Source organism: Macaca fascicularis, chromosome 3 (assembly GCF_037993035.2).
Source record: "Macaca fascicularis isolate 582-1 chromosome 3, T2T-MFA8v1.1".
In the NCBI taxonomy this organism is placed as follows: domain Eukaryota; kingdom Metazoa; phylum Chordata; class Mammalia; order Primates; family Cercopithecidae; genus Macaca; species Macaca fascicularis.
This window is the reverse complement of record NC_088377.1, coordinates 94,395,520-94,416,717: the sequence shown is the minus strand read 5'-3', so window position 1 is coordinate 94,416,717 and position 21,198 is coordinate 94,395,520. Positions and strand designations below refer to the sequence as shown.

Sequence of the window (21,198 nt, the reverse complement as noted above, 5' to 3'; positions counted from 1 at the left end):
CCTTGCTTTTAATGCAGCAGAATTTTCTCGAGTATTTACTCCACCAAGTTTATTGATGTTCTCCTGTGACAAGTGTTTAAGAATGTTTTTCTAGTCAATATATCATTATCTGTCCATGCATATTTTTCTAAAATCTTACTTTTAATGGCTGCCTGGTATTTTAATACATGGAGGTACTGTAATATAATTTTAGTTTCACTTGTCTTTAGAACTCATCAAAAATTGTTACAATTTTTTACTATTATGAGCAGTGCTTTGTTGAATATTATTTTATCTTAATCATGTATGATTCTCAAGACTATCCATTTCTGGAAGTGGAATTTGTTGAATTTAAGAGAATAAAAACTTCAGTGTTTGGTCCACATGGTTAAATTGCTCTTTAGGTAAGTGGTTTAAGTTTATATTCTAAGTCTTGTAGGAGAGTGTTTCTTTTTCCACATTGTCACCCAGTACTGGGCACTAATACTCACGTTATTAATTTTATTTTTATTTTGAAATGGAGTCTCACTCTATCACCCAGGCTGGAGTGCAGTGGCACGATCTCAGCTCACTGCAGCCTCCACCTCCGGGGTTTAGATGATTCTCCTGCCTCAGCCTCCTGAGTAGCTGGGATTACAGTTGCGTGCCACCATGCCCAGCTAATTTTTGTATTTTTAGTAGAGACGGGGTTTCACCATGTTGGCCAGGATGGTCTCGAACTCCTGACTGACCTCAGATGATCCACCTGCCTCTTGGCCTCCCAAAGTGCTGGGATTACAGGTATGAGCTACCATGCCTGGCCTCATTTTATTTTTTTAATTTTTGGAGACAGCATCTCGCGCTGTTGCCCAGGCTGGAGTGCTGTAGCACTGTCCTGGCTCACTGCAACCTCTGCCTCCCAGGTTCAACCAATTCTTGTGCCTCAGCTTCCTGAGGAGCTGGGACTACCCGGCTAATTTTTTGTACTTTAGTAGAGACAGGATTTCACCATGTTACTCAGGGTAGTCTTGAACTCCTGAGCTCAGGCAGTCCTCCCGCATCAGCCTCCCAAAGTGCTAGGATTACAGGAGTGAGCCAGCACACTCAGCCTAATATTCATTTTATTTTATTTTATTTTTTTAAGAGATGGGATTCTATCTAGAGGTGATGGGAGACAGTGACAGATCATCAGGCATTAGATTCTCATAAGGATTGTGCAACCTAGATCCCTTCAATGAACAGTTCACAATAGGGTTCACTCTCCAATGAGAATTTAATGCCGCCGCTGATCTGACAGGTGCCAGAGCTCAGGCGGTAATACAAGAGGCTGGAGATATAGATAAAGCTTCACTTGACTTGCCCGCCACTTACCTCTTCTTGTGCAGCCCAGTTCCTAACAGGCCACGGACTGCTACCAGTTGGGGTAGCAGTTGGGGACCCCTGTAGTACGATATTTATAATTACATGTGTGGTTACCTAATATTTCCATAATACAGCACTGGTCTAGACTGTAGGCCATTCTCCTTTAAAAAGAACCCTGCTTCCTTACAATTTTACTGTTTAGCAGCCGTGTTTTCTACCCCTTCTTAAAATTTTCAGCTACCACACCCCTGTTTTGTTCTAATATTAAAGATGACATCTAACACTCAATTTTTCTTTTCTGTTCTAAGCTCCATCATCATTCTGGGACATTTTTAGGCCCATGTGTAAGACACATTCAATAAGTTAGCTTCAGTTTCTTGACTATTCTTGAGACATCCTTTTTTTTCTCTCTCTGTCTCATCTGAGAGCCATCCTTTTAATAGCCCTGTGGGGGAATGAGTGAGAAGAAAAAAATTTAAAAGTAAAGAAAAAATTTAAAAAAAAAAGAAGTAATAATCCTGTGGGGCTATCATCTGCAACTTACATTCCACTTCTAAAATCTTAATTGTATAGCCCATTGTAACCACAACTTACATATATTTATTTATTTTTTTGAGATGGAGTTTTGCTCTTGTTGCCCAGGCTGGAGGGCAATGGCGTGGTCTTGGCTCACTGCAATCTCTGCCTCCCAGGTTCGAGGGATTCTCCTGCTTCAGCCTCCCAAGTAGCTGGGATTTCAGGCATGCCCCACCACGACTGGCTAATTTTGTGTTTTTAGTAGAGGTAGGGTTTCTCCATGTTGGTCAGGCTGATCTCGAACTCCTGACCTCAGGTGATCTGCCCACCTCGGCCTCCCAAAGTGCTGGGATTACAGGCACGAGCCACCGCGCCTAGCAACTTATTTTTTTTTACTATCTTCTGCACTTCCTGCCTTCCATCCTTGTTCCTCTCCATTTTCATTCACTGAATTGCTTCAACTGTATTTGTCAGCTCTCTTGATCTTGTACTTTTGTGTACCGTTCCTGCAAAGCAAGTTTCAAATGACTCCTACAGCTAATTTTATTTTACGCAAGTTATGGATTGCTGCTGGAGGAAAAGATCACATGGCTTCAGGGATACAGTCAAAGATTTGTGGTCTTCAGCCTTAACTAGGTGGACAAAATTGCTTGGATGGCTGCTATGTATTCCTAGTCTCTCTCTCTATTCTTAGGTTGCTGTTTCACATCTTTACCTCTTAAAATCCCCTACTTTCTTTTCTTTTTTTGGAATTTTCAAGTTGTTTTATCTCTGGTACTTAGGGAAAATCCTGTCCATCATTCCATAAATGTTATCTGTGTCCTACTTAACTTTGTCTACTACTTGGTGTTTTATATTACCATTCACACAAGTAGAACTATCTGCCTTTTTTTTTTTTTAAAGTGCTTAAAACTCTTGACCTTGTATTTTCTGGCTTCTATCCTATTGTTCTTCTCTTCAAAGATAAGCATTAAAAAATAATTGCTTATACTCACTTCCTGTAGTTTTTTTTTCTGCTTATTTATTTCCAGTCTGCCTTCTTCCCCTATCTTTCCATTGATACAGCTTTGACAGTGGTTTCCAGTAACCATAAGTAGATTTTTCTATATCCTTTGATTGACCACTCCAGAGCATTTCGTGTAGTTAACCACTTCTTGAGGGGGCTGCTGCAGTTGACCTCCTTTGAAATGCTTCTGTGAGCTCTTTGATTCTTTTCTCTCAGCTTTTCCTAGATTTGTTTAGGTGATTATGATGGGATGTTGGTGTTGCTTCTTGGCCTGCTTCCTACTCTGTATGCTGTATTTGGATTCATATCCATGGCCTTGATACCATTTAAATGTTGATTACTTAAGATATTAATTATCTGTCTAACCTTGATGTTTCTAGCATTTCTAACCTTTATATATACAACTACCTACTAGACCTTATCTTCCCAAAGTCCAGTTAGCACCTTAACTCAGGTGATTTCTACTTTTAACAATTGGTACTCACCGTTCATCTTAATTGCTCAAGCCTAAATTAAGAAATCCAAATTTTATCACCCTTCTACAAGTTAGTTACAGAGATCTGTCATTTCATCTCTTTAATATCTAACCTAGCATTGTCCAATAGCAATTTGTTGCAAGCCATATATGTAATTAAGCTTTCATAATAGCCACATTTAAAAAGTAAAAATAAACAGGTGAAACTAACTTTAGTTTTATAGTTTATGTAATTGGTGTATCTAAAATTTTATTTCAACGTGCAATCAGTATAAAATTATTAATAAGATGTTTTTGATTCTTATTCTCATACTGTCTTTAAAATATGATATTTTGTACTTATAGCACGTCTTAATTCAGACTAGCTACATTTCAAGTACTCAGTAGCCACATGTAGCTAGTGGCTACCTTAATGGCTAATAGAGTTCTAACCTGTATTTCTCTTTATCCTTACTGCCTCTTTCTTGGTTCAAGTCTTTATTTTTCCCCTGGGCAGCTGGAGCAGCTCTTGGGATTACTACCATTTTCTCCTCTAGTTCATCGTGAATATTCTTGTCAGTAGTAATTTTCTAAAGTATGAATGTGACTCTGCATGTGAATTGATGTGATTGTGCATTCCTCTTTGTATCTTTAATGCTCTTCCTAAGCTTTCAAGATGAAGTCTAAGTTCCTAAGTATGGCCAACAAAGTCCTTCCTCATCTGGCTTTTGCTTAACTTCCCTAAGCTGTAGCTCCTTGATCCTAAAAATGAGTTGTATTGAACTATTTGTAGTTCCTATAAGGAACCATACTCTCTTCTTGCTTTTGGGCCTTTGCAGTTAATAACTCAACTGACTGAGACCCATATTCTGCAGCTCCCACCCTCATCTCTCATCAAATTAAGGTCTACTAGTCAGCCCTTCAGTATCTAAAGGATCTGATCCCAAGATAGGATGAAACATCCTTCCTTGTTTGCTCTCATGTATCCTTCTGTGCTTTCCTATATGAGAGCATTTGTCACTGAATTATTTTAATTGTCCTCTAGCTTACCTCACCTCCCTATTAGATTCTTAGCTTCTTGAGCAGGGACCTTGTTTTTATTAGCTTTTATATTCCTAATTACTAGAACACACATACATGTCTGACTTATTTTAAGTATGTTGAATGAATGAGTGAAGGAATAAGGTCAGTAAGTCTAGGAAGTTAAGATCAGAGCAAAGAAAACTTGATTTAAATTTTAAGTTATCTCATTCTTGTATGTATTCATAGAGTTAAATATTAGAATCTTTTTAGCAGATTAACTGAGAATCCAGAATAGGATTAAGAAAATAAAAGTTGGTTCTGTCAGTACCCATTTGTTCATATCAGTAAAAAGAAGAGAGCTGGGGGCATGCTAAATAGGTAATGAACCTTTAAAATAGTTGAGGGATGAGGAACATAAAAACTGATATTTAGGACATGCCTATGTAATCTTGTAATATTTCAGTTTTCATTTTATATTAAATCTAGAATCTAGGCATTTTTAGACCAGTTATACTTAAAATATTTAAAACATTTAAATGGCAAATGAAGTTCTTTAACTTTTCCCTTAGGCTGTATGAGAGATGGTAGGAATTTGACTAAGCAAGTACCAGACACTTAATCTGTGTATGATAGAAGGCTTTTGTTAGGAATACTAAGGAGTTGAGAAGTAAACTTCTGCATTAATATCTTTTCCTTTTGTAGTCTGTAGTTGTTTTTCATATTTAGAATTACATACACTTTAGGAGAAACATACTTCATAAAACAATATGCTATATATATGTATATTTGTATATATATTATATATATAAATATATATATTTGTGTATATATATTTTATATATTTTAAAATCCAAAGGGAGGCGGATTGAACTTGAAGTTATTTAGAAAAGATAAATGGTAATTTTTGAAATGTAAAGTTCCTAATGTAAACCTTGGGTATTTGTAGCCTGATGTTTAAACTGCACATACTAAAAGGAGAAATAGAATTTGGGTGTATTAAGATAATTTGAGGTGTATTAAGATAATTTGAGGTGTACATTATAATCCCTAATCATTTTAGTTTTTTATTAAACATCTCATTTTGTAATGGTAGTGGGAAGTTGAAGGTTTATAGTTCCTTCTAGGATTGTGTTTTTCTTGAATTCTGATTTTTATTAGGCTTCCATTCTGTTACAGCTCCCCTTGATCAATTTTTTGTTGTTACTAAAAAGCGTATTTAATAGTTTTCAAAATAAGTTGCTGCTTTTTTCTATTGGAAAATTTTTATCTATTGGTTTGTTGAAAATTAGCATTCAGAGCTTTAAAAATGGTAATGGGATTTTAGATAGCAAGATTTGGGTAACTTTGGAACAGGAACAAATGGCAAGAGAACGTAAAGAATTCTAAGAGTTTCAATAATCTATCTATTAGAACTTGTTTGAAACGTAGTGTTATTTGAATACATTTGTGCTGAACTTATTTAACCTTAGAAGGAAGTTACTGGATATTGTATTTAAGTTGATTTTTTTCATCAAACAGTGGAGTTACTGTAGTTTGATTTTTCTTAACTATGCTTTTAACATACAGATTTAACATCTAAAAGATTTTGTAAAGCATATCTAGCAGATATGCTTTTAGAAAAGATTATTTGATAAATGTTGCTTCTTACATGACTAATGTTTGAGATCAAGGAATACTTTAAAGACCCAGGGGTATTTTTGTAGAAGCTTGGATGAATATACTTTTATTTATATGTACTTAAAAATGCCACAATTGTATCGCTCACATCTATAATTAATATTTCCTTATCCAGAGATATTTCACACTGGCACTGTGAACATTTGTGCAGGAAAAGAATCAGTGGGTGATTAAGTCTTTTGAATTACAGACTATGGTTGATTTTAGAATGTAGGGTATGGAAAAATTCTTATAAGATAGGAAAAGTCTATATGTTTTAATCAACCAGTATTTATTTATTTATTTATTTATTTAGAGACAGTCTTGCTCTGTCGTCCAAGTTGGAGTGCAGTGGTGCTATCTTGGCTCACTGCAACCTTTGCCTCCCAGGTTCAAGCGATTCTCCTGCCTCAGCCTCCAGAGTAGCTGGGACAACAGGTGTGCGCCTCCATGCCTGGCTAATTTTTGTATTTTTAGTAGAGACAGGGTTTCACTATGTTGGCCAGGCAGGTCTCGAACTCCTGACTTCAAGAGACCTACCCGCCTCGGCCTCCCAAAATGCTGGGATTACAGGCGAGAGCCACCATGCCTGGCCAAATTATTAGTATATTTTCTGAATAGTATTTGTGCTAGGTAGCTTCAGAGCCGTATTTTTGTATCTGATAGGATACTTTTATACGAATTTTGGGATGATTTGTTTTTAGCAGTGCCAAACCAATGTTTTATCTTTGTACAGCATTTCTTCCTCAGAAGATGTTTTCCTGAAAGAGTAGTCATTCAGATTTTTAAAATATGTACTGTGTGTCATCACCTTGCTAAGAACATAGAGATGAATATGACATGGTTCTCTCCCTCTGGGAAATCAGTCATATGGGGGAGCTGACAAAGTGTTTAAAATAATTTTATTTAAAAAGTTAAAGTTATTTATTATGATAATTACATGCAAATAATTGTCTACTGTAAATCATCCTAGTTACTCCTCTTTGTCACCATGTTACGGAGACAACTTTTATTTTTTAAGTTACCAGTGACCTTATTTCCAAATTTTATCTGTATGTTTGTTTCTATTCTGGTATCTTTCTCTGTAGCATTCAGCATAGTTGAATGAATCCTTCATCCCTGAGATGATCTTGATTTTCTTCCTGTCTCCACTGGCTGATCTTTCTCTACCTAACCTCTCAATGTTAGAGCGCTCAGGGCTTTGTCTCGACCCCCCTTCCTTTTTTTTTTTTTTTTTTCTTTAAAGACTGGAGTTTCTCTCTTGTTGCCCACGCTGGAGTGCAGTGGCACGATCTTGGCTCACTGCAACCTCTGCCTCCCAGGTTCAAGCGATTCTTGTGCCTCAGCCTCCCGAGTAGCTGGGACTACAGGCATGCACCACCAAGTCCAGCCCATTTTTGTATTTTTAGTAGAGAAGGGGTTTCACCATGTTGGCCAAGATGTTCTCGATCTCCTGACCTTGTGATCTACCCGCCTCGGTCTCCCAAAGTGCTGGGATTACAGGCATAAGCCACTGTGCCCGGCCGACCCCCTTCTTTTTATCTTCTTTCATCTGTCTTTGGGAATCCAATCCTTTTTCAATAGTATCTGTATGGCGATGATTCCTAAATCTATATTTTCAGCACCAACCAACCATGAGATTTCTCACTCTGTTGCCCAGGCTGGAGTGTAGTGCCATGATCACAGCTCACTGAGGCCTTAACCTCCTGGGCTAAAGCAGTCCTCTCGCCTTGGCCTCCCAAAGTTTGGAATTACAAGCATGAACCACTCTGGATGGCCGAGAACTATCTTTAAAACAATAATCAGGTCACTTGCCTGTGAAAAATCCTCCAGTGGCTTCTTATCATGCCTAAAATAACATCCATATACTTCCTACTTTGGCTAAGTCCCAAATGATCTGGCCCCTACTTCCCTCCCTGACCTCATTTCCTGTCACTCATCCCCTTGTCCACTACTTCACTTCGTTATAGTTAACGGAACTTCTTTTTTTTTTGGAGACAAAGTCTCGCTCTGTCGCCCAGGCTCGAGTGCAGTGGCACAATCTCGGCTCACTGCAACTTCCACCCCGCAGGTTCAGGCCATTCTCCTGCCTCAGCCTCCAGAGTAGCTGGGACTACAGGCATACGCTGCCATGCCCTGCTAATTTTTTGTAGTTTTTAGTAGAGGTGGAGTTTCACTGTGTTGCCCAGGCTGATCTCAAACTCCTGAGCTCAGGCAATCCGCCTACCTTGGCTTTCTTTTTACTCTTGGAAATACCAAGTTCATCCCCACTTTAGGGCCTACCCCTTTGCCTGGAATGGTTTCCCGCTTTTCACAATTTTAAAATAGTACTGTGTGCCAAAGACTGTTCTCGTTGCTGAGGATAAAGCAGTGAATAAGAGACAAGGGCAGACCCTGAGGCATTTTTGTTATACCTCTTATCTGATGGGTTCCTTGAAGGTGCAGTCTAAAATTCTGTATTCTTTGAAACTACTTCAGCTTGCTCTCAGTAGCTTCCTTTTTTGATGTACAATTTATGTAATTCATTCAATCTCTGCCTTGATGGAGCTTACATTGCGGGCAGGATGGAGGTCACAGTAAACAAGATGGGTAAAATGTGTGTTGGATGGTGGCAAGAACTAAGGAGAAGCATACAGCAAGCAGCAATGTGCTGAGGAGTGGGGTCGTAATTTTAAATAAGGTGATTAGGGCAGGCCTCTTTGAAGGTGACATTTGAGTAATAAAAATAATCTGTGGCTGGGGCTCGGTGACTTACGCCTGTCATCCCAGCACTTTGGGAGGCCAAGGCGGGTGGATCATGAGGTCAGGAGTTCAAGACCAGTCTGGCCAAGATGGTGAAACTCCATCTCTACTAAAAATACAAAAATACAAAAATTAGCCAGGTGTGGTGGCACATGCCTGTAATCCCAGCTAGTTGGGAGGCTGAGGCAGGGAATTGCTTGAACCTGGAAGGCAGAGGTTGCAGTGAGCTGAGATCACGCCACTGCCTGCCAGCCTGGGTGACAGTGAAATTCCGTCTCAAAAAAAAAAAACCAAAACTATTCCAAATAAAAAAAGCAACAAGTACAAAAGCCATGAAATGAAAGTATGCAGTGTATGTTTGGGGAATAGTTAGGGATTCAGTGCTGGGGAAAGCGACGTGAGCAAGGGGAGGAAGAGTTGCAGGAGATGAGACCAGAAGTAAGAGTAGAGCCAGATCTTGCTAGACTTTGTTGGCTAGCGGCTTTCAGCATTCGTGCACGTTGGAACTACATGAGGAGCTTTAAAAAATACTCATGGATGGGTCTCACTTGCAGAGATTAATTTAATTGATCTGGAGGTGCAGCTGGGACATTCGGATTTTATAAAAGCTCCCCCACGTGATTCTAAGATGCTGTTAAGGTGGAAAAACACTGTAGACCATTATTGGGACTTCGGCTTTTACTTTTGAGGAGGTTTGGAAGTCATTGGATGGTTTTGTCATGGAATAATTTTGTAATTAACTTTAAAACTGGGGTTTTGTTTATGCTTTTATTTAACTATAAAACTGACTCCAATTGTTTGAAGTGGTTTGTGATATAACTCAGATTTGTCTCAGTATAAAAAGATACACTTTTCACAGTTTGGCCAAGGATTATCTATTTTATTTTCTATACTCTTAGTTGCCTTTCAGTTTGCACAGTTCACATTTGTCTCCTCTTTCCATCTGTTTCTGCTTATCATCTTTAGCGTCCTTCCTTTTCCTATATCTAACTGTCTACATTTCTTTAAATTCTGGACTTCAGTTTAATTAATAGAACTTGAAATACAGCATTGTATAAAAAGATTTTAACCAAAACATTTGCATTTGTCTTATCTGAGCTGTCTTAATCCGGTGACTGACAAAGCAAAGTTGCGTGAAATTAACATTTTTTTCCTTCTTGTAATTTAAAACTTGGTTCCTGTATACCTTCCTGGAACTTTATACTTTTATATCTTTTCTACCATTTCTGTAAAACCTCAACTGCAGGGTGCAATAATGGACCTTATTTTCTATATTTCAGCAGGACAGCTGCTGAAAGTGGGTTTAAACTCACTGGCATTATATCCCACACAAAAAGTACTACTTTTTGACATGTTTAGAAAAAAGTCTGCCTTTAATTTCTTTGTAATTTACCTCTAATTTGTTGAGTTACATGTAAGTAACTTTTTTTTTCCCCCCTGTCTTTTGCTGTGTTTCAATGGATTTGCCTCTCCTGTTTGGACCGAATATGTCATTACAATTCTTGGAATTCTTTGTTTACTGTGCCTCTGTGGATTTCTTCTGTTGGAATCTGGAACACTGGAATGATGGAAATGTGTTCTTTACAAAGTAGCTGTGAGTATACTACATAATTTATACAGAGATTTTTTTCAGTCTCAGTTAAATTTAACTTACAGTTGGATGAAATATGAGCCAAGGAAACCTTAGGTTTAATACATATTTCTAACTCCACTCATAGCAGACTTTCAGATATTTGACTTAAAGATATTAGATTCTGATTAGTCTCTTAATTATTATGTTTACAGTTAGCTCTTCATTTTAATGGGCTTAGTTTTTAAAATTTGGCTCAAGAATTAGTTTTATTAAATAAAAGCCAAATATTATGGATGGAATGTTTATCTACATGACTAGTAAACATTGTAGACTTCTGTTCTTTGTTAAATCCAAATGTATTGCATTGATGTTTTGATCTCATGAGTGCTTTTTAAATGAGAATTAAACGTGGCAGAAACTTTTAAGAGAATGTGTGCCTCTTTTTGCTATTGTTTTTTATGTTGAGATAAGACTACCTCCAAAGTAAAATCAACCAATAAGACTCTGCTTATTCAGATAGTCTTAACTATGGACAGTATTTCTCACATGTGGGTAAGTTAGAAGTCAGAGTTATTTACTACACCAATTTGGAAATAGATTTCTTTGAATTACTCATGAAACTATTGTTGAGGTCATCTAGGAATAAAAAACCAATAGAAAAAATGAAGTTATAATTTACTTTAAAACTTGGATAAACCTGAAGATAAAGGCAGCAGGATCATGTGAAACCTTGAAGTGACAAAATTGGACCTGGCATAACAGCGTGAATGATACTGTAGCTGGTTGGCACTGATCACAAGAGCCTTCAAGAATTTATTTTTAAAAATTGCTTTAAATTCAACACTTTGATTTCATTTCATGAATAAGAAGACAAATTTCAAGAATCTCATACCTGTGGTAATTAGTGTGATCAAAGGAGATAATTAAAAAGGATTCTTAATATTGTATGAAGGGGATTTGAATTTTTTGGTTGTGAAAAATCCTGTGTTATTTTGCTTTTTTAGTTGGTTGGTCAGTCATCTTGTTACTAACTGCTGTCAATTAAAATCTTTGCTCTGAGGCAGGTTTTCTAAATTTTTATTTCATTCCCTTGGATTTTTGTAATTAACCATTATATTGTCAATCAACTCATGCTCAAATAATTTTGTCCATTTAAGAATTGATAGTTTTATTGATAATGCCATGGAATTAGTTTGATTTGCTGTGAATAATAGTATAATTTTCTAAAATAGGTTCATGAAGGGAATTTGAAATGTGTGACAGAATAGTATTGTTGATACATGAATAACTTGGCCCTTTTTGCTTTTGTCAGCAACAGAAGAACCTTGAAGGCTATGTGGGATTTGCCAATCTCCCAAATCAAGTATACAGAAAATCAGTGAAGAGAGGTTTTGAATTCACGCTTATGGTAGTGGGTAAGATATGATTCCTTATTAAAATGGAACTTTGGTTTAAGTTTTAAACCGTTAGTCAACTCTGAATGAATTTAAGAAAATACTAGCACAGATATCTATAGTGATCATATCTTTGTTATATTTTCTCTTAGGTGCATACATTTTAAAATTTAACTCGGTGGCATAATGGGATTTATGTCGTCTTGCCTCTTTTTTAAAGGTAGAAACTAAAAGTTGAGAAATGGTGGGTGATAGTGTTGGAGTGAAACTCTAGAGAAGTTATCTTCAATTGGTAGTGCTACAAAAGAAAATAGCATCTGGTGGTTATTACTCCCGGATAGTTTTGTTTTCTGGTTTATGTGCTATAGTGGAGTATCATGTAAGCATTTAACTTAATGTGCTCTGAATTTTGAAAAGTAAGGTAGGATAGAGGATCATAATAATGTAGTTGATTACCCTTGGAATTCGTTAATTGAATGTAAGCACTGGAATGAGTAAAATATGACTCTCCTCATCCTCTAATTCAGTTTCAGTTTTCTTTTGTGTTTCATTCCACGAACCACCTTACCCTGCCTGTATAGTCCATTTGAAAATACTGTTCAGGATAATTTTGACTGTAGGTTGGTAACATCATTATTATATATGAAGAAACATACTGTGCCTTTCCCATCTGTAAGATTAGTCATCTTCAATGACAATCTTATTCTTTTTTTTTTTTTTTTAAATGACTACACAGTATTTTCACCTCATATAGGCTGACTTTAGAACCCAAGTTATGAATATTGTATAGTGTAACTTTGTTGTATTTCTCTTATTTGTTTTAAGAAGGTGAATTGCAGGTTAGTGGATTAGCTATCCTTAACAAAGAAAATTGAGTTGATGCTAGACTTTTTAGGTAGTATACACTTTTGTTAATTATATTTCAACTCTAATATTTTGATGCTGAATTAGGTTAATTGAACTAGCTGTGAAATACTCCTTTATTGGGAGGTAGAATATTTTATGTACTGACCGCAATATTTTACCTGTTGGTCAGTTTTTGGCTCTTTGGAAGTTGTATACATTGTAAGAGTTCACAGTTAAAACATGGTACAAAATTTGCAAATTTGATACTTTATAGCATTGGTTACCTTGTCTATGTATCTCTTGTTGAGTAGAAGTGTAATATATCTAGCTTGCAAACTGCTGCTGTGGAATAGAGGTCGGTCTAGATAGAGGGATAAAATAATGCAGCGCATACCTTTTCTTCAGCAGGTTGGTAACATCATCATTATATGAGAAACACTGTCTCTTACCTCTACATGTGTAATATTAATAATCTTAAGTGACAAACTGTAGACAAATAGAATTTTTTCACTTATGAGAAAACCTCCTAGGTCCATTAGGAGAACTGTAACAATTTAAAAATTTTTCCTTTGACATTAGAATTTTAGTTTAAAGAATAACTTTTCTAATCATACTTAGTAGGATAATGTCTGGTGATCAAGGCCAGAGAGTTGATTTAAAATCTCTGTGGCATTTTTCCAAATGAAAAAAATCAAATAGTCATCTGATGTTGATTTTTAGAGGAGATATTCAGTCTCTAGATGTATATTACTTATTAGCTTTTCTAATTAATCCCTTTGTGATTGCAGCTTTTCTTTTTTCTCTTCCTAATGATAAGACGTCAACTGAGGCCAAAAAAAAAATAGGTGTTAATATCCTTATTTTCAAGTGTTAATATCTTTACTCTGTTTTCCCACTGAGCCTTGAACATTGTTTAATTAACTACATTTGAATAGATATGTTGAGTGCAGGTATTAAATATTTTCATCTATATAGGTGTAGTGCCTAATACGTAGTCACTTACTAAGTATCTAATCACTTAGTATCTAATATGTTGATTTATTTTTCACATTTTAGGCTGACTCTAACAGCATCATTTGCAAATCATAGAAAGCTAAAACCAACCTTGCTTTAATATTCTTGACTTAAAAACTTTCAGCTATTCCTTATGAGCTAAATCCTCATTTTTGGGATCTAAACTCAGAATAAATTTGGCTCCCACATTACAACTCTTCGTTTACAACTTACACATTGATATCAACTGAGAATCTGTAACAGATTTTTTTATTGAACTCTTTGTACTTTGTCGGAAAACCTTTAATAATCTTGCTTCATAAGCAATGTTTATTGAGTTCTTGCTTGAGTGACTTATTTGTATCAAAGAAGCATGCTGTGTATTCCCATATTTTCTCTCTTAAAGGAGCTTCTGATTTATATGACAAGATAAACCACATAAAAATGGGGTCAGTAGAATCATACAAAAGTTTAAGGGTATAGAGCCATAGAAATTTAAGGGTATAGGAGAGTTTGCCTTGGTTGGAGATTATTATTGCCTTCTTTTGAAAAGGGAGGCATTAGGACAAATTTTTGAAGGATAGAATTGGGGCCAAGATTGAGGAAGCAGTCCTGTTGGGGGAAATAATAGCCATCATTTACATAACTTTTTTACGTGTGAGGCAATGTTTTAAGTACTTTATGGACATTATCTACTAACTCACAATTCTTAGAACAGCCCTATGAAGTAGATACTGTTATCCCATTTTGGAGATGAAGAAACTGAGGCATAGAGAGATTAGGTTACTTGCCCATGGTTACATTGCTAGCAGATGGCAGAACCAAACCCATTCTGCTGCTCAGTTAGTCTGGTGTGTTCTTAACCACCATGCAGTGGCTTATCTGGGGATACTGGGTATAGTGCAGTGTTTATAAGAGTACATCCAATATGCCTTGAACTGAGATGAATTCAGTGAAAGAGAGGATGAATGAGAATGAGAACTAGAGAACTTAAATAGTACAAGTAATTTTTCCTGTTATTCCACTAGAATGAGCGTCTGGCCTAGAGTGGGTGTGAAATGGGGGAGGTGCATTTGCTATTTTCCTAGTCATTATCAGCTTCCACATAGTTTGATAGTGTGAACTTCTCAGTTTGCTGAATGTTATAGTCTAGTGACAACAGGGCACCTAAATACAAATCGGTCACTTTTTATGTGCTCAAAGAAAGTTACCTATTTTAGTGGAGGAGGAAGATAGGTTGTTAGCTTATATGTAATTGTGCTTTATGGATGATATAAGGAATTTTTCAAGATTTTTTTCACAGCACACTGACTTTAGGATCTGACCCCTAAGATGTAACTTTATAATTAGAAATAAAGCTGGAAAGGTAGACTAGCCAGGATTTTGGAAACCCTGATTGGCAATTTGATGGGGAGATTAGAATTCTTGATTTTGAATCTTGAAAAATTTAGGCATATCAAATAATGAAGACATGTAGATCTCTATTCATTGAAGTTGTCTAACCTGTTTGGCTTAGAACTTGACTGTCATTAGTGTGCTCCCTAATTAGACTTAACTGTGATAGAGAATAAATTTTTAATTGTAATATCCTGTTTTTGCTAGAATTCTTCAAGGAGGCAGAACTCAGAAGACTGTAGTTTGCTTTATTTAACTTGAAATAGTTTTTAAAACAGGTGGTATTAAACCTATTATTCTGAATCCTAGGAAGATAGAATCCAAAATTCAGTCATTTCTGTAATCTTGAACTTTGCAAAATTTTTGTGATTACAGAATTTTAAAAATTTAATGATATGTCAATAATGTGTTTGACCTATGCTATATGTCTTTTAGTGGCAGGTTGGCATTTCCATTTTTTTTTTTCCAGCGGGAGAGAGCTTAGAACATGTTGGCTTAGCCATTTTTTGGGATTCAGAGTTTATCATAATTTTTTTCTTTGTATATGCCTTATCAGAGAAAGTTTACGAGTTATTTAGTTAGCGATAGGATATACAATGACTATCCTAGTTGTCATTTTCCTCCACTACCTGTTGATGTTTGAGTTGACAGAATAACATTTATATCAGTTTATCAGTTATTTGAAAAAATGGAAAGATAATATTGACTCAAAATTTTGTATCTAGGCTGTTGAGTATTTTGTGGTATTTTTAAGATATGTTAGCTCCTTGAAATGCTTTGAGTTATGATTTTAAGGTTTTTCCTTGAGCTCCGTATTTTTATTTTGCTTTTATTAATAGAAGTAACTTAACCGATAATGACTTCACAACATTGAGAATATCCTAAAATCCATTGATTTATACACTTTAAAATGGTGAATTTTATCTTAGAAAAAGTAATTCAAAGAGAAAGTTTAGAAGAAAAAAAATCACGTAATTCCACATGTCCACTATTTTAATTTTGTACATTCCTTCTAGCTGGTAAATCTGAATATTTTTAAAGCACTTAAAAATGAAGTTAATATATTTCATTGCAGAAATTGGAAAATGCAGAAGAGCAAAATGAAAATAAATATTGTCATCTGTCATCTATTGATCATAACTCTTAAGTATAGGAACATTTAGTATTCTTATGTGTATCTGTAATGTTCTATGATTGCCTTTTAAATGTGCAGTTAAATTGTGATTATCTTGTGATATCTTAACGTTCTTTCATAACCTATCTATTGGTCAAATTGTAGACTTTAATGGCCTGTACAGGTTGGCTATATCATTCTTGGTTGTATTGTCAGGATAGTTAAAATTGTTAGCTAGTATTAATACTATAATAACATGGTTATAGTTATACTTTTGCTTGAATTTTTAGTTATTTTCTTAGAATAATAAAGCTTTGGAAGTTTGAATTGCTGTGTTAAGATTGATACATTGTTTTAAGGGTTTTGATACATAATACCAAATTGCTCTAAAACAGGTTGTGTACCATTTTGCACGCTCATCAAGTGTTGACAGCACCGTTTTCCCTGAATACTGCCAACACTGGATATTAATCTGATTCCTGAAACGTGGTATCTTATTTTCATCTGTATTTTATTGTTGCTAGTTATTTGATTTATTTATTTTTCGAGATGGAGTCTTGCTCTGTTGTCCAGGCTGGAGTGTGGTGGTGCAATCTCAGCTTACTGCAACCTCCACCTCCCAGGTTCAGGCAGTTTTCCTGCTTCAGCCTCCCTGGGACTACAGGTGTGCACCACCACCCTCAGCTAATTTTATATTTTTAATAGAGATAGGGTTTCACCGTCTTGGCCAGGCTGGTGTCGAACTCCTGACCTCAGGTGATCCACTCGCCTTGGCCTCCCAAAGTGATGGGATTACAGGTGTGAGCCACCGTGGCTGGCCATTGCCAGTTATTTTTTATGTTTATTTACCTTTGATATTCTTTTATAAATGGTGTGTTCCAGTTTATTTTTAAAAACTTTTTTTTTCTTAAGTTTAGGTAGGTAGGTACTCTGAGGGCATTATTATTATGTTGTTGTTGGTAGGCATTGACATTTTTTTCCAGAATTTTTTGTGTGTTGTGTTTTCTATTAGCTTGATTTTTATATTATCCAAACTTCCTTCCTTCCTTCCTTCCTTCCTTCCTTCCTTCCTTCCTTCCTTCCTTCCTTCCCTCCCTCCCTCCCTCCCTCCCTCCCTCCCTCCCTCCCTCCTTCCTTCCTTCCCTCCTTCCTTCCTTCCTTCCTTCCTTCCTTTCCTCCCTCCTTCCCTCCCTCCCTCCCTTCCCTCCCTCCCTCCCTCCCACCTACCCACCTACCAATCTACCTACCTACAGGATCTCACTTTGTCACCCAGGCTGGAGGAGTGCAGTGGCACAATCTTGGCTCACTGCAGTCTCTGCCTCCTGGGTTCAAGTCCTCCTCCCCCCTCAGCCTCCCAAGTAGCTGAGACTACAGTTGTGTGCCACCGTGCCCAGCTAATTTTTTGTTTTTGTATTTTTTTTTGTAGAGATGATGTTTCGCCATGTTGCCCGTGGCTGGTCTCGAACTCCTGGGCTCAAGCGATCCATCTGCCTTGGCCTCCCAGAGTGCTAGGATTACAGGTGTGAGCCATTATGTCTGACCTCAGTCTTTTTCTTTATGGTTTTCTTAATGTCTTCTTGCTTGATTCAAGGTTATTAGAAGTTCTACTACATATTAAGTATATTGAGTATACAGACTAAGTGACTAATTAAAGACTAACTTTAATTAATTTTTTATTTTGAAATCTTAAGTCCATATGTTTTTTTTGATCTGAGTTGTGAGGCAGGAATCTGATGTTTATTTTTCAAATGGTTAAGTAGCCCTACCAAAACCGTTTGTTACAAGCTTAATTTTTTAAAGTGTATATGCTTGGTATGTTCTCTTTCTTACCCTTTGGTTTAGTTCATTGATCTTCCCATATAAATACTACATTCTTGGAGTTATAAATTTACAGCAATTATGTAGTGTTTATTTACGTAGGAAGATTACCAGAGTTTATGTTAATTTAGGGAGATAAGCAAACAGTAAGTCAAATGATTACAAATTGTGCTATTTTCTGGAAAGAAATAAATATGGTGAGACTTATTTGGAGTCATCAAGGAGGACCTGCCTTTTTGAAAAGGATATTTTTTCATGCTAATTCCTGAATTACATGACAGTTAGGGAATACTAAAAAGAAAAAAAAAACTAAAGGAAAATAAAGACTTAGCAGCAAGAGATGATAATCATTAATATATGCTGTGTTTATCCTCCATATTTTACTTTTGACAACTGCATAATGTTTCCAGCTGTGGCTATCTGATATTTTGCCATTACTTTATCATTTGACATTTGAATGATTTGTTTTGTTTGATCTCATAACGCTTCAATAAAAATTTTACAGAATGGGAATTTTGGTCAGCATTTTAATGATAATGCTTAATGACTATATGTGTAGTCTAATCTGAGACTGAATATACTATAAATTTTGTATTTTATGTTATGTTATGTTATGTTATTTTTGAGACGAAGTCTTGCTCTGTCGACCAGACTGGAGTGCAGGGTGCTGTCTCGGCTCACTGCAACCTCCGCCTCCCGGGTTCAAGCAGTTCTCTGCCGCAGCCTCCCCAGTAGCTGGGATTACAGGTGCCTGCTACCACGCTCAGCTAATTTTTGTATTTTTAGTAGAGATGGGGTTTCACCATCTTGGCCAGTCTGGTCATGAACTCCTGACCTTGTGATCCACTCGCCTCAGCCTCCCAAAGTGCTGGGATTACAGGCGTGAGCCACTGTGCCTGACCTGTAATTTATTTTTTTTACTGATGAACAACACTAGGTTTGTTTTTACCCCTACCCTTGTTACAAATAGCATGACAATGAAGATCTTTAAACAGAGTTTTGTTATATGTATGTTGGCAGTATCATTATTATTTATTTGTTAATAATTCCTGAAGTAGGATTATTAGATCAAAGTATTTGAACATTTTGTGGCTCTTGGCACATACTGGCAAATTGTTCTTTTCCTTTCTTTCCCTTTTCCCTTTTCCTTTTCCTTTTCTCCCCTTCCCCCTCTCCCTCCCCACTTCCATCTTCCTACTTACCCCTCTCTCCTTCCTCCCTCCTCCTCCTTCCTCCTCCCGCCTTCCCCTTCCCCTTCCCCTTCCCCTTCCATTTTCTTCTTTTGTTTCTGAAACAAGGTCTTGTTCTGGTGCCTAAGCTGGAGCCCAGTGGTGCAGAGCTCACTGCAGCCTTGAGCCCCTGGGCTCAAGTGATCGTCCCACCTCAGCCTCCCTAGTACCTGGGACCACAGGCACACACCGCTATGCCCAACTAATTAAAAAAAAAAAAAAATTGTTTTGTAGAGATGGGGTCTCACTGTGTTGCCCAGGCTAACCTTGAACTCCTGGCCTAAAGCAGTCCTCTCTCCTTGGCTTCCTAAAGTGCTGGGATTACAGGTGTGAGCCATCATGCCTGGCCAGCAAAATTGTTTTTTAAAAGTTTGTTCTACTAAAGATTATATATTAAGAAAAAAGGAAATTTTTTTTTTCCTGAATTTGAAGAGATTTATGGTATATTTGAAGGCTAGGCTATTCATTCCATGGATGTTATGACTGTTTTAGATGCTTGAGAGAGATTTTAAAGGTACATGAATACACTATAATAGTAGAGGAGGAAAATAATATACACATAACTATACCATGAATCATAATGTGTTAAGTGGCATAAGAAATGTGTAAACCAAATGCTATGGAAATTTAGAGAAAGGGGACTTTACGGCTAAAAAGCATGCCATTATCTTAATCATTTACTAATTCATGAGAAAAAATGGTACTTTTTTTTCAGTAATTTGTATATTCATGTTTTGTTCGCTTAATTCTTAATTTGAATTAATGGCTTAAATCCAGTGTCTTAATCATGGAACAGTGTAATTAGGAAAAAATACTTGTAAAATCAGTCTTACAGATTGTAGTCTATTAGCTGGGTGTAGTGTGCACCTGTAATCCTAACTACTCAGGAGGCTGAGGCAGGAGAATTGCTTGAACCCGGGAGGCAGGGGTTGCAGTGAGCTGAGATCACACCACTACACTTCAGCCTGGGCAACAGAATGACTGAGATTCTTTTTCAAACGTAAAAAAAAAAAAAAAAAAAAAAAATTAGTTCTGTAACAAGAGCAGTATCTGGATTGATATGTGTAAGAAATGTAATCTTGATAATATCCCAGTTTTATTTGGCAGTCTTTAAAAAGGTCATCCGTGTGATTTTAAAAATATATATTAGCAAGTCACTGAATTATAATTCTTAATCTGTTTTTGCTTCTCATACATATACTATCCTAATATGGTCTTTGAAAATGATATAAGAAACTCCAGTGTTGAAAAACACAGCTATCTTTTCTTTTGACAGACCGAGAAGCCTAAGACGAACTTCATAGTATATAGGCTATATAGGCTAAATTAGTAAAGAGAGGTAAGGATAGTCGTGTTTGTCAGAGACCTAGAGAAACTGTTCTCTTGGTTATGAATACACTCAAGATTGATTGGATAGATGGACTGAAGTAAAAATGTTATCACATTTGTTAATTTTAATTAGCCAGATGTTGGGACAGAAATGTGAAGGCTGCATAGTCTGTCAGTATTTTAAAAGAACTCAGTACTGAATGGAAGGCAAGGGCATGAAGGGAGCACATGTTAATGCAACTTCTTTACAGATGGAAATGTAATTCTCACATAGGAGACTCCTTTAGTATGTAGTTTTCATCTTGGCAAGGAAGACTGCTCTTTCTTTCTCCATAATGGGTAGTTTCTAAATCTTTCCTAGACTAGGTCATGGAGGCCAAATACTATTGTGGGTCAAGGGGGTCCATCCTTTTCTTAGGTGACTGTATCACATATGTCTGAAATATAATTTTAAATATGAGATAATAATAACACCTCCTGCCTAGCTATGACTGCAGTCTAGCACCAAAGGAGGTCAGAATTTCCCCCTTTATATTTAGTTCATCTTTCTGTTGAAAGCATTTGTAGATTGAGTGGTTTTTATATTATGAATCAGGTTTATTCTCTCCCAAGGTGGGGAGTTTTCAAGTGTTACATTTCTTAATACGCAGCAGGTGGATTTTGTCTGAAAGATAGTTTTATGCCAGGATATTGTACTTGTTTCACTATTGAACTACAGAACCTTAGAATTATTTTAAAGATTGGGAAGGTATGACCTGTCTGCCATGAAAGACCTTTGTACTGGTAAATT

The 21,198-nt window shown here is 36.5% G+C and overlaps 1 protein-coding gene across 1 annotated transcript in view; it reads left to right on the top strand.

Moving 5' to 3' along the window:
- The window catches only part of SEPTIN7 (septin 7), a 105,187-nt gene that overhangs the window by 19,865 nt on the left and 64,124 nt on the right, over positions 1–21,198 (top strand). Inside the window, exon 2 of the mRNA XM_045389008.2 lies at positions 11,603–11,705. Within this exon, the coding sequence (XP_045244943.1) occupies positions 11,696–11,705 (10 nt within the window). The 5' untranslated portion in view covers positions 11,603–11,695. The remainder of the gene's footprint in view (positions 1–11,602; positions 11,706–21,198) is intronic.